The sequence below is a fragment of the Elgaria multicarinata genome, chromosome 3, assembly GCF_023053635.1.
Source record: "Elgaria multicarinata webbii isolate HBS135686 ecotype San Diego chromosome 3, rElgMul1.1.pri, whole genome shotgun sequence".
Taxonomy (NCBI): Eukaryota; Metazoa; Chordata; class Lepidosauria; order Squamata; family Anguidae; genus Elgaria; species Elgaria multicarinata.
Window position 1 is genome coordinate 62,038,295 of NC_086173.1, and position 13,903 is coordinate 62,052,197.

Here is a 13,903-nt window from a genome sequence, read left to right on the forward strand (position 1 = left end):
AGATTTCCATCCTAATTCTTAATGGGATCCAAGTTCTAGTCCCCACTCAGCCATGGAAACCCACTGGGTGACTTTGGGCCAGTCACAGACTCTCGGCCCAACCTGAGATAAAATGGAGAGGAGGAGGATTATGTACGCCACCTTTGGTTCCTTGGAGGAAGAAAGGTGGGATATAAATGAAATAGATAAATAACTTATCTAAGACTTGAAGACAGAAAGACATCCTCTCCTCTTGTCAGAGTAGCTCTAATGAAAATAGCAGGGGAGTTATGTAAACTAGACATCAGTATATAGTTAAGTGGTGGTGGGAAAAGCTGCTTGTGTTTCCAGATTACCCTGTGTGAAAAATCTGACAAGGGTATTAAAGCCACTGGATTTAAAGGGAGTAAAGCAGCCTTCCCCAACCTGGTGCCCTACAAATGTTTTGGACTAGCAGTCCTGGAATTCCTGACCATTAGCTGCGCTGGCTAATGTTGATGAGAGTCGAAGTCCAAAACATCTGGTGGGCACGAGGTTGGGTAAGAACGGAGTAGAGGAATAAAACAATATATAATTTTAATAGATCACAGTATAGATTTTAGGAAAACGGACAGGCTTGGAAAGTATAATCCATTGGCAAAGAAACCACTTCAGAATTCATGACTATAACTAATAGTCTTTGAGAATAAGGTGTTGATGAAAACATTGAGCTGTCTCAGAACGAACTTGATGTTATTGGGTTTATAAGATCTTGATGCCTTTTGGCTGCATAGTGAAAATGGGGAAAGAGAACCGGTTTTCTCTGGGCAGTTGGAACCAGATGAAATGAAAGCAGGTTGATGCAGTATAAGGTGGATGGATAAAGTCCAAAGCAGTACAGGCGGATCTTAAATTCTTTGTTAGAGAAGGTACACCCGGAATTGGATTGTGTTTGATGCCAGAGAGTCTTTTGGAAATGCTGTGCAGGTTATAATTTTTTCTTAAGCACCATGGACCGAGGTTATGAACGGCTCAAGTCTATGAATGTGATGTGGGCATGACCGTGTGGTTGAGCTAAGTTTCAGGGAAGGCTAGTGGAAAGGTCAGCAACTTGCTCCACACCAAAATGGATCATAAAGGTGGAGGAGAGTAGCTGCACAAATATTAATGAAACATTACTATTAGGTTGTCGTAACTGTTCCTTCCTTGAATAATATATCAAATTTCGCTATTTAGTTGATATGGATGCTTTCCCAGTTGAATGTAGCAGCATGTTTGAACCTGTAGCTAAGGGGAGGGCCTAGTGTTGCTGTGTGCATTTATTCAGCCTTTGTCTAAAAGCCCATGTCTACCATTCTTAATATTCAGAAGCAAAGTTTATTTTGGATTTCCATAGAGGGTAAAATGCTAGCCTGCTAAGATCAAGACATTAAATTCATCTCTTGCGGTTTCCAAGAAATGAGGTCTTGCAGCACAGAGTACAGTTTTGTGCTCATCAGAAGGAAGATAAATCGCTCTGTTTTTCCTCTAAAGGAGATGGTTTCTAAAAATAGAGCATGCTGGAGCTCCCACGAACAAAAGAATTCCTAAGATCCACCTCTACCATTGTCCTTCTCTCTTTATCTGTACTTTTGCTCTTTTCCCTGAACACGGCTCCACGTTTTTAATACTCTAAAATGTCCCTTTCTTTGTCCCTTCATAAAGATAGCAATTCTGCAACTTCTTCCCTCCCTTCAACTGAAACTAGCCTATTCAGTATCTGTTTTCTGAACAAACAGGACCTTGCTGTTTCTCTACCAAGAGATCAATTTCATTTCTCCTCTCTTGCAAAACACTTTTTTACAAATATGAAGAACTTTGAGATAAGTCATTCTCTAAAACTTCACAGATGTTATCCTCCGGCCTGGATTTTCATCAGCCTTTCAACAAAAAATTGGAACCATTTCATGACTTGGTTTGAAAGTAGTGTATAAGAAAATTAGATTAATTCATTCTGTGTTTTGACATGACACTTTGAAGCAGAGTCTTTTTTTTAAAAAAAAGATTCACTTGTTTTTGAGAAGCAAGCATCCAAATTATAGCATAGCTGTGCCTTTCGTCAAAATGTGGAGGTGAACATAGATGTATCATATGTATTATAACAGGAGTGGCTTGGAAGAGTGTTGTATCTGTTTAGTCCAAATTTATCTTTTTATCTTTGGGGCAAGTGCTAAACAAATTTGCAGTTTTTTGAAAGTGTTTCAATTTAAATGTGAAAATTTCATCTCTAAATGCTGTTGATTGGCTAGTTCCTGTGACAACCCTGGGCTTGTCTATAAGCAAGGAAACACCCGGGGTGTGTTTGTGGTAGCTCTGCATCGATTATATGATGCAGTAGCCATTGCACACTCACCCTGGGGCTTTCTCATGAAGCTGCAAAGAAAAAAAGTTAGGGACTTAACCTGACTTTTTTCTTCGGACCCAGGCAAGTACGGCACATCCGCCATACTAGTTCAAAATATGGCAGCCAGTTTGGTCACCAATACACCTAGAGGTGCCCATATTAAACCAATTTTAAAATCACTTCATTGGCTGCCAATTAGTTTCTGGGCAAAGTATAAAATGTTGGTTATTACCTTTAAAGTCTTACTGGCTTGGGTCCAGGTTACCTGTGGGATCGCCTTCTCCTGTACAATCCGCCCTGCACACTCAGGTCCTCTGGGAAGAATTTACTTCAGCCAGATAAAACTAGATTGACAACTGTTACCCAGAGAACCTTCTCTTCTGCCGCTCTCAGACTGTGGAATGGCCTGCCGGGAGAGATTCACCAACTTAAGTCTCTCCGAATTTAAAAAAAGCTATAAAGACTGATCTCTTCAAGCAGGCTTATCCAGTCAAATTTTAAGATGTCTGGCTGTTATTTTAATAATGTATTCGTTTTATACGTTTTTAATCAGTTTTATGTATTTTATAGTATTTTTGTATTTGATGTTGTTCCCCACCTCAATCCGGAGGGAGAGGCGGATAATAAATATTATTATTATTATTATTATTATTATTATTATTATTATTATTATTCCTCGCTGCTACAACCCCAAAGCAGCAAAAGTGCAGGGTTCTGCTTATAGCAGCAGCAACCTGAAGCCATACAGCCCCTCCCCCCAACATACCTCCCTCCTTCTCAAACTCTGGAATAGTTCTACAACTGTTTTTTTAAAAATCTTTGCATTTGCTTTTACAAGGAAAAGGGTGAACCTATAAATCTACATGTGCTCTTTAAAAAGTGGGAGAATAGCCCATGTAAAGTAGAGGGGGCAAGGTTGCTAACTGAACCATAATTTGACTTACTGTTGCACATCTGAAACTGGGCTAAAGGCAGGCTCATACGGTTAAAATATTATATCTGTCTTCATCCTGAGATGACACTAGCAACTTTTCTTTCCCTGGTTAATCGTGTGTGAGAAAACTGCAATGAATCGTAAATCTTGCCTGCAGCTACTTTAAATTCCTTTTCTTTCATTTTATCTTTATTGCACTGTAGCTACTTTACATTTCTTTTCTTTCATTTTGTCTTTATTGCACTGCAAATGTAATCAATGCTTCCCATAGCTGGGGATGATTTGTAGTCTCTGACACTACATTTCCTATCTGTGAATGCTTTCAGATATAGGAATGTACAAAGACAACATCTACAAAAATGACAGTGCATTTTCAAGCTCTCTTTCAGTTAAGACCTGATACTCTCGTCCTATGTTTTCCAGTAGCACTGGGTTCCTCCTGCCAGCTCAGACATCACGTTACTGCTCTCCTCTCCACTATAACGCTTGCTGAAGCCACATATTAAAATACGTTTCATCTATAGCAATGTATGTCAGCAGTCTGCCATTGTTCCTGCTACCTGCACTTGCAGAATTATAGATGTGTCTCAGTAAATCCTCTGCCGAGTTAGACATTGACATCAGTGGAGGATTTCTTCCCAAAGTAAGTACCAACTTCAGAGGGAGGGTTTTCCTCAGGATTGCTGCGAAGGAGGAAAGGGTTCAATTCCTCCTTCCATGCTTGCTGTGAACCCAATAATTATCACCCCCAGCTGATGCTATTTGCATTTTTTTTTAAAAAACTTGCATGTTAAATACACGTATGAATTTAACATCACAGCACATTTATTGCATTTGTATCCCACTTTTCCTACAATGCACTTAAGATGGTGTACATGGTTCTCTCCTCTCCCATTTTATCCTCACAACAACCCTGTGAGACAGGTTAGGGTGGTATCATGATCTGCCCAAAATCACCTAGTGAGCTTCATGGCTGAGTGAGGATTTGAAACCAGGCCTCCCCAGTGCTAGTCCCAATATTCTAATCACTACGCGACACTGCCCTTAGTATGCAACACTTTGTGCTCCGAAGTCCTATGTTTTCTTCCCTAATTATCCAGGAAAGAGTTCCATACCACACCTAGAGTGCTTACGAGATGAGTTTTGTGCTCTTTCCAATTTCCCCTTCTTTTCATTTGAGTTATGTTTAGCTGACACTATATAAAATAGGTGCAGCTTTTAAACTGAACCCTTGGGAAAAGCTGACAGGAGCTGTGAAGCATCTGGTTCAGGTTAAATCATCTCCAGGGAATGAAGCTGAAAATGTTTCCAATTGCTCAAATGTAGAAGGGGAGGAAATAGGCCATGAGCATATGGTGAAACATGACAGCCAGTCAAAGAGGCTTAAGTGCCATAGCAGAAGATGGACAGGCCAGAGAGATCTGGGGAGGAATAGTGTGTATAGGTGGTTTCTATGCAAATACTAGACGCCTCCAAGCCAAAATAGGAGAATTGGAGTGCCTGCTTTTAAAGGAGAACCTACATAGAGTGGGCATTATGGAAATTTGGTGGAATGGAATGAACCAGTGGGATATGGTTATTTCTGGCTATAAACTCTATAGAAAGGACATGGAAAGACTTACTGGAGGAGGTGTTGCTCAGTATGTCAAAGAGGGTAGAGTGTTGAGCAACTCTTCCACAGAAGCACTGTGGGTGAATACTGGTTCTAAATCTAATTTAGTACTAGGTGTATACTGTCGTTGCCCAGACTAGAACACTCAGGGTGATCTTGAGATGAAAAACAAAATAAGGGAAGCCTTCATGTGAGAAAGTGTTGTAATAATGGGTGACTTCAATTACCTCCACGCTGATGAGATCAATGCATGTTCTGTCACAACAAAGAGGTTACATTTATCAGTGCCCTTAATGACTGTGCCCTAGTGGTGACAAAAGGTGAAGTCCTCTACCTTATTGATAAACTGAAAGTGATCTTCTAACAGTAATATGCAATGTGTCCCTAAGATCAGTCTCTGTGCCAGAGGACTGGAGAATAGCAAATGTAACACCAATTTTTAAAAAGGGATCCAGGGGGATCCAGGAAATTACAGGCCGGTTATCTTAATGTCTGTTCTGGGTAAATTGGTGGAAAGCATTATTAAAGCTGAAATTAGTAAGCATAGAGAAGGACAAGCCCTCCTGAAAAAGAATCAACTCAGCTTCTACAAAGGTAAGTCCCCTCTCACTAATCTCTAGAATTCTTTGAGAGTGTCAATAAACATGTGGACAGGGGTGATTCAGTGGACATTGTTTACTTGGACTTTCAAAGGGTTTTGACAAAGTCCCTTACCAAAGACTGCTGAGCAAATTTAGCAGGCATGGAATAAGAGGAGAAGTTTTCTTATGAATCAGCAACTGGTTAAAAAACAGAAAGCTGAGAGAAGGATTAATGGAAACTTCTTCCAATGGAGTGACGTAAACAGTGGGGTCCTACAGGGATCTGTATTAGGACCAATGCTTTTCAACTTATTCATAAATTATCTGGAATTAGGAGTGTGGCCAGGTTTGCCAGTGATACCAAATTATTTAGGGTAATTAAAACAAAATGGGATTGTGAGGAGCTCTAAAAGGATCTCTCCAAACTGAGAATGGGCATCAAAATGGCAATTTAGTTCAGTGTAAAGTACTTTACATTGGGCCAAAAGTTCTCAACGTCAAGTATAAACTGATGGGATCTGAGCTAGCAATGACTGACCAAGAAAGAGATCTTGGGATTGTGGTGGTTAGCTTGATGAAAACACGTGGAGTAGTGGTGAAAAAGGAAAATGCCATGTTAAGTATAATTAGGAAAGGAACTGAAAATAAAACTGCAAAGATCATACTCCTGTTATACAAATCTATAGTGTGACCACAGTTGGAATACTGTTCACAGTTCTGGTCACAGCACCTAAAAAGGATATTGTAGAATTGGAAAAACTTCTTACAAGGTCAACTAGAATTATCCTTGGGCTGGGATTGTTTAGCTTAAGGAAAAAGCAAGTAAGGAGGGGGCATGATAGAGGTGTACAAATTACTCATGGTGTTTCAAAAGTGAATAGGGAGACATTGCTCTCTCTCATAATACTAGAACCCGGTCATCCCATGAAGCTGATTGGTGGGAAATTCAGGGACAGAAAAAAGGAGGTACTTCTTCACACAGCACATAGTTCAACTACGGAATTCACATCCACAAGATGTAGTGATGGCCACCAATTTGGATGCTTTTAGAGGGAAGTTGGACAAATTCATGGATGATAAGGCTTTTGATGGCTACCAGTCCTGATGGTTATATGCTATAGAGGCAGTAAGCCTATGTACACCAGTTGCTGGGGAATGTAGGTGGGAGATGCTGTTGCACTCATGTCCTGCTTGCGGGTTTCCTTGGGCAGCTGGTTGGCCACTGTGTGTGAACAGGACTACATTGAAACCTTGGTCAGATCCAGCATGGCTGTTCTTATGTTCTTGTTAAATTCTGATCAGTAGTTGAAAATTATTGAAGCTTCCACCATTTTGGACTGTATGAATATGAAAGACATGTGACAAGTTGGGCTTTTTAAATTAAAGATGGCTTTAATATGATTATGGTGAACTTGTATAATGCCTCTCTCCTTAAGCCATTTCTCAAGCAGTCAGGTTCTGGCAAAGTAAAGTCTGTTTCCTCAAGAACACGGTTTGCCACTGCATGCCATCTCACTTGGGATTTTGTAGAATGCAGCCAAATGACAATGCACTTCAGCACAGAGCCAGATGCAGAAGGTTTTAGTGAGTGTCTGGGCCAGACGTTTGGTGGCTGCCAAAATAATAGAAGACTTTCCGTGCAGCACTTGGAAGTACCAGATAGTGGGCATAGTTTAAAGCATTCATTGGAATGCCAAGTAAGTCAAGATATGTGGGCATAATTTGTGCTTTTGCATAGCTTTCCTGTTTTAAAAGCAGGGCTTTGTGTACTCTGACACTGCCCCCCCCCCGCCCCAATCCCTGTTTTTGCACCAAAGAAAGCCAAATCCTCTGCATTTATTCCCAGAATAGATTATTGCATTAGTCCCTGGAATGTTGTGCTGAACCTAAGCAGTTTCCATGTATCTATTATATGTGATTCTACCTCCAGGAAACCCTTTCAGAGAATTTGAAGGAAAACATTTGCAAGGAGGCGGTGGGTGACTTTAGGTTTGCAGGATCAAGTTCATTTTTCAATAGACACCCTGAACTCCACTAATCAGAGCCAGGTGCAAAATAGTGGCTTAGGAAGGTGGACATAGATTTGAGGAACAAGGCACCTCTTCTAAGCACATGCTCAGCCCAGGAATTTTTCGCTAACAGAACTGGAGCTTGCATGCAAATCCTTTCCATATACATCTACTCCTGCTTTCTCCAAAGCTTTCTTACGTAATTTAAGAGGGAAAAAGTTTTTCCGTTCTTGCTGTTATTAAATCTGGAGCTCTATCAGTACATCCTGAACTACCTTCTGCCTGCCCTTGGTATAGAGCCCGCTAAATTAGGTTAGAGATGATCCATGTGGGAGGGACAAGGAGTTTTGTGAGTCATTTGTAAAAATCTGGTTTTCTTTTTGTTTCAACTTGCGCCTCTATTCCAATTTGAGAGTAAATCGAAATGTAGGTTGTCTCTCTATTGCTGAAGTTTGATGAGAAATCTTCTTAAAGAATGTTTCAAGATAAGCAGTAGTTTTTTGTCTCCTCAAAATGTAAGATTATGGAAACTCTAGTCTTTGTAACTGGTCTGGGAGGTGAGTATAATATAAGAGTGTGATATAGTGTGTGTGTGTGTGTGTGTGTGTGTGTAGCTTTTTCTCTGAGAGCATAGGCAGGGCAAATCACTGTATTTATAGTGGTCAACTATAATGTAATGTTGTGTAAGAATTGTTTCTGACTTTATACAGAGAGCAAGTTTGTATTTCTGTGGCATAGCTCAAATAAAACCTATCGCAATTAAATAAATTGCCTTCTTTTGGGAAAGATTCTTGGGCATGATTTATTTCAAATATATATATATATTAAAAATGTAAACTGCTTAACTGAAGGAATGATTATATATCAAATTGTTGGTGCTCAGGATTAAATAGTGTGGGTTAGAAATCCCATGCTAATCCAAAATCGCCCCCAGGAAGGCACACAAGCTGGGTGGTTTTATCTGCTTGGAAAGCTTTATAGCTTTAAAATTACATGATTGTAAATTACACTGTATTCGGCAGTCAGGCCTGTGATGTTACTTTCTCTGTCTTGCAGATGAGCCTCATAGTGTTGTCTCTATCACAACTCGCAGGAAGGAAGTCTGGTAAGTGTTGAAATTTCTAGAGGAAGAATTACAGTGGTTGGCATTTTTTAATCTCTATGGGCCAGTTCCCAAGGTCTTTCATTTGTACTGGAACATCAAGCTTAGTATAATACCATTCAATATAACATGTGCAGCCTCACCCATGTAATCCTTCCTGGAAAATTTCCCTAGCTTCTCTTTGAAGTGGGTCATAGTCAAGTCGGAAATGCTTGTGGATCAGTTGATAGCACATACTTGATCACTGGTCCTAGGCATGTTTATCTGAAATAACCTCTGTGGAAATCATTGAGACTGGCTTCCAAGTAAAGTGTATAGGGTTGGGGGAGTTAGTACCATCTCTAGACTTCAAGCTTTTAAATAGCAGGATGCTTCAATAATTCGTCCTTGGATTTCTGTAGTCCTCGTTGCCATATAGGCTTGATGGGGAATATGTAGGTCCCATCAGCTACTCAAGTATCCTCCCCTTTCCATTGGAGGTGATATTGGCCAAGGAACTGGAATGATATGCTTGCTTTTCAAAAGTCTAATGAAGTTTATAATTCATTTTCGGCAGGACAGTTATTGTTTCATCCTAGAGAGCAAGCAATCCACAGGACACTTCTGTAAAAAGAAATTAGCACAGGTGCACTAGGTACACAGGTGCAATTGTACAAATCTACAGTTTTATTTTAAAAAAAGGTTCCAGTGATGATGGAAGGATGGGACAATGGCCAGGAGGTGGGAGAGCATGAGGGCCAAACTACAAGTTACATTAAGCACATATTTTAAAAAGCGTGGTTGGCACTGGTCACTTTATTTTTTGTGACAAAAAAAGATGCAGAGGCCCCAAACAGAATCAGGAGGAGAGGGGAGAGGGGCTTTGTTCTTTCCTCCTTGCACCAGCTAAATTTAACCCTTGTAGCACTATGGAGTGGTTTACTGTTGAACTGCAGCAGCAAAATACTGATTTTTGTTTTTATTTTGTGGGAGCGTGGAGGGCCCATGGGGAGGTGTGGCCCATGGGGAGGGGGTCTGGGGGACAAAAATGGTCCCCGGATCTCCTGCAGTTGCACACCCTTGAGCTAGATAGTAAGCAGCCGATGATGATGATTTGTTATCATTGTGCCTAAAATTATCTTGGAGCTGTACAAAGATTAAAAAAGACTCACGCCCTGTCCTCAGGTGTAGAATTGAAATGACACAATACAAAAAGAAACAAATAATGAGAAGGAAGAGGAGCAAAAAGCAAATTTAGATTCCAGAACTTTCCAGTTACATAGTGACCAGGTAGAATGGCCACTGCAATGCCAATTCTGGGAGAGAAGACACCAAGAGGCCGTTAGTCCCAGCTGGCTGAGCCAGTGGAGCAGGCTTTGGGATTTCAGCTCTTGCTGCTGCAGTTAGGAAGAATGGTTCTTTGGCTACTGGGCGGAATAGAAATTAAATAAATAAAAATACATTCTAAAAATGCTGTTAGTAGATACATAGATGGAAGTGTGAGGAGCAGGCATTTGAAATGTGCTGATGCATCAGTTTTCTACACAGCACCAAGGGGAGGTTTGGGGGGATGAGTACTGTGAGTTAGAGCAATAATATCTTCAAAGTCCATGATTATTAAATATGTTTATCTTTTTAAGGCAACAATTCAATATAGAGTCTTCAGCAAATAAGTGTTGACTGTTCTTTTCAGCACCAAGACAGAAGACCGTGTAAAGTTCAGGAAAGGCTGTTATAAAGCAGATTCAAGGGGACCCACAGATCAAAGAAGCACGGCTGTCCTGTGGGATTGCTCTACACGGGAGACAATGGGTAGTGTCTCCAAAGAAGAAAGCACTTTAGAAAGACTCCCTGGTTTGAAGGATCCAGCGAACTCTAAGCAAGCAGCACGGAGAAATCCTTCTTACCCTAAGGAGCCCACTTCTGCAACGGAACCTAACATTATAAAAACTGTGCAAATGAATACTGACGAGCTAGAAGGGGAGCTTGAGCACTTAGACCCTGGCAAGGCAGCAGTGGAAGCTTCTCCACCACTTGCTGGAGCACAGACTGTTGGTGGGGATGAAAGATACCATAGCAATGAACCAAAGCAGCTAGAAGCCTTCAGCAAAGAGCACTTAGACAAAAGGCAAGAGCTGGACAAGAAGGGCTTTCAGAGGTTTGACTGGCTTTCTGAGCACAATGAAGGGCTTGGGCCTCCCTACAGAGACATGAATAAGCCAGCCGATGCAGCAACAAACCTGTCTGTCAGGGGACAGTCTGCACGAGAAGCTTCTTTGTTGGCTCTGCCAGTATTTAGAAAAATGCTAAATCCTCACTTAAGTCAAGTGAAGACTGCTGAGAGTGCGCTTTCCCCCAGGAAGGGACAGGCAATGGACTCTGATTTAGGTGAAGTAAGTTCTGTTAACACAGCGGAGTGGCCATTACAGAAATCAGCGCTCCAGGCCGCCACGGACCTTGCTGCCCGTAAACATCCTTGGACTGTTAGTGCCAGAGACACTATGGAGCATATTCCTCCGAGGTCTGCGGAATCTCCTTCCTGCAGCACCTATGAGGAGACAAGGCCCTATATGTGCAATGTCCTGCTAGAGGAGCAGGGGAAAGATGACATAGGGCAGGAAGAGGACCCCACTGTGTACACCTGCATTGAATGCAGCATCTATTTTAAGATGAAGGAACACTTGATGGATCACATGCTTCAACATAACAGGGGACTAGGGCAGGATCAAAGCAGAGAGAGAATTGGAGGTCAGTGTCACTTGACCTGTAATGAGTGTGGATGGGCTTTTGGGGATATTGGTTCTCTAGAGCAGCACAAGAGACTCCATCAGGAGTCGAGAGAAAAAATCATTGAGGAAATTCAGAAGCTCAATGAATTCCCAGATGAAGGCCGTGATGCCAGGCTACAGTGCCCGAAATGTGTGTTTGGCACCAACTCCTCTAAGGTGTTTGTCCAGCATGCAAAGATGCATGTCAGGGAGAGGAAAGACCAGGGGTTGAAGAATGTGAATTTGTTTGGCACTTCTGGTGGTAATGAACCACGGGACGGCTCCATGCAAAACGTATATAGGCACTTCAGACCAAATGTACCTCAAATGACACATGCACACAGTAGCAACAAAGGTCTTAGTACTTGCATGCTTTGCAGCTTCCCTGCCCCAAATGAAAACATTTTAAAAGAACACATGAAATATGCTCATTCCCACCCATCCTGGAACACAGAGGCTTTTGACGCGGATATGAACCAGCCTGGAACTAGTAGGGATGCCTATAGCCCCAGCAGGTCAGGCCGACTTTCAGAAAGCGATTATTTGAGCAAAGCAGACAGACACTTTCCCCAGCCCCACTGTGAAACCATGCCCCACTATGATTCTGTCCCTGGTTTTACACTGGGCCACCAGAGACTTAATAAAAGCAATAGCACTAATAAAAAAGACATCCCCATGCCTGGGTTTCGGGCTAGGAAAAGAGCTCCCTACAGCTCTTCACATAAGATCTTGGGGATGTCCCCTCTTACCTCAGCAAAAGCATATTCTCCATATGCCCTGAAACAAGTGAAGAATAAAAGCACAGCACTGCTACTTGAGGCCGAGAGAGAGAATGCCAAAAGCCATCCAGGTGGGCTAGAGGAACTGCAGCACAAATGGTCACCTGCAAATGATATTAGGAGTATGGACGAAGAATTTCCCTTAGCAACAGAAATAGAATTAGCAGAAAATAGATACTTCAGGCCCTTTGTTCTTCCTCAATCTGCCTTGGACCTCAAAAGGACATTCAGGGGTACTTTAAAGGAAACAGATTATCCAATTGCATCCGCAGGACAGCAGCATCAGTTACGTCAGATGGTTCCTGTTGTTCTTGTTGAGGAGATTAACCTTTATCCCAGAAAGATGAAGAGACCCAAGATGAAGATCCTCAAGAAAAAGTTGTCGCCTCTCTCCCAAGAGTTTGGAATGGATGAGTCCCTTCCTTTAGGTGTCTTCCTATTAGATTCCTCTCTAGAAGGATCTCTAGAGCTGGATGATCTACTGGATGCAGATTCATCAATGCTGAAGAATGAGGAGAGGAAATGCCCATACTGTCCTGACAGGTTCCACAATGGGATTGGCCTAGCCAATCACGTGCGGGGCCACCTGAACAGGGTGGGTGTGAGCTACAATGTCCGTCACTTCATCTCTGCAGAAGAAGTGAAAGCTATTGAGCAAAAATTTTCCTTCCAAAAGAAGAAGAAAAAAGGTAGTATGTATTCAATTTATAATTTTTTCATTTTTTCCTAATATTTTTCATTCCCTTGAAGATGGGTATGTATGTTCCCGTTTTCTCTCTCAACGGCAGATGTTATAGCATCCTTGCAATATCTAGTGGTCACGGTATTATGTGTTTAATCACGTGATCTAGTGGTGGTGTGGGTTTTCTGAAAATCTATTGCCTCTACTTCATGCTTTATTATGACATGGATTATTCTCTTTTCCCACAGTTGCAAACTTTGACCCAAGTACTTTCAGTTTAATGAGATGTGAATTCTGTGGGGCTGGCTTTGACACACGTGCAGGGTTGTCCAGCCATGCCAGGGCCCACCTGAGGGATTTTGGTATCACCAACTGGGAGCTTACCATTTCTCCAATTAACATCTTGAAAGAGCTACTAGCCAACTCATCAGAACATCCTATGCTTCAGTCTGCGCTAGGAGTAGAGCCTTCATCTCCAAATCAAGAGAGAGAGATGCTTGGGTTTAGGCCTGGCAAAAGTACGACCCCCATATCTGAATGCAGCATTTCACAATCACCTTTCTCCCCATTCCCTCTTTCCTGGGGAGACGAGCCCATGCAGTCCTTCAGAGATGGTAAGCAGCTTTTAAGCTTTATGTGCATACTAGAAATAGTGCTAATATAAGTAAGCATTCTGTCTCTTTTACTCTCCCTGAATATAACCTTTACACAACATGAATGAAATGATGGTGTATGTTGTAAATTATAATGATAAGCAGAGGTGCAAGGTGGGTTTTTGGGTGGGTTTTTTTTGTAAAATGGGGGACTCAGGCATTTTGAAGGAGCCTACAGAGGGAGAAATGGAAACCTGAATGTGCTAGTGGGAGAATCTGTTTTCCTTGTGTTCTGATTTCCATCTTCCATCTGATTTCCATCTTTCCGTCCCTGTCCCCCGGCACACACCTATTCCAAGTAGTGTCTACTGAGAGATGCTAGAGCTCAAGCCTTTCTGGAAGTCTTTTAGGCTTGTTCAATTCCTGGCTCAGTCTAGATCTGCTTCAGGAAAGGATTTTAAAAGGAAAAGGGGAAAGTTGTTTTGTTTTGTTTTAAAGTGAGGGGAGAGAAGAGAAGGAAGCA

At 41.7% G+C, this 13,903-nt stretch overlaps 1 protein-coding gene across 7 annotated transcripts in view; it reads left to right on the top strand.

Moving 5' to 3' along the window:
• WIZ (WIZ zinc finger) overlaps nt 1–13,903 on the top strand; it is a 60,141-nt gene that overhangs the window by 22,282 nt on the left and 23,956 nt on the right. For 5 of the 7 annotated variants that reach the window (XM_063120449.1, XM_063120451.1, XM_063120448.1 and 2 more), the window contains 3 exons: nt 8,534–8,582; nt 10,252–12,797; nt 13,036–13,401. In XM_063120449.1, coding sequence (XP_062976519.1) covers nt 8,534–8,582; nt 10,252–12,797; nt 13,036–13,401 — 2,961 coding nt within the window. Of the gene's footprint in view, nt 1–7,933; nt 8,035–8,533; nt 8,583–10,251; nt 12,798–13,035; nt 13,402–13,903 lie in introns of those variants that run through there. The other 2 variants (XM_063120453.1, XM_063120452.1) reach the window with 2 other exon arrangements.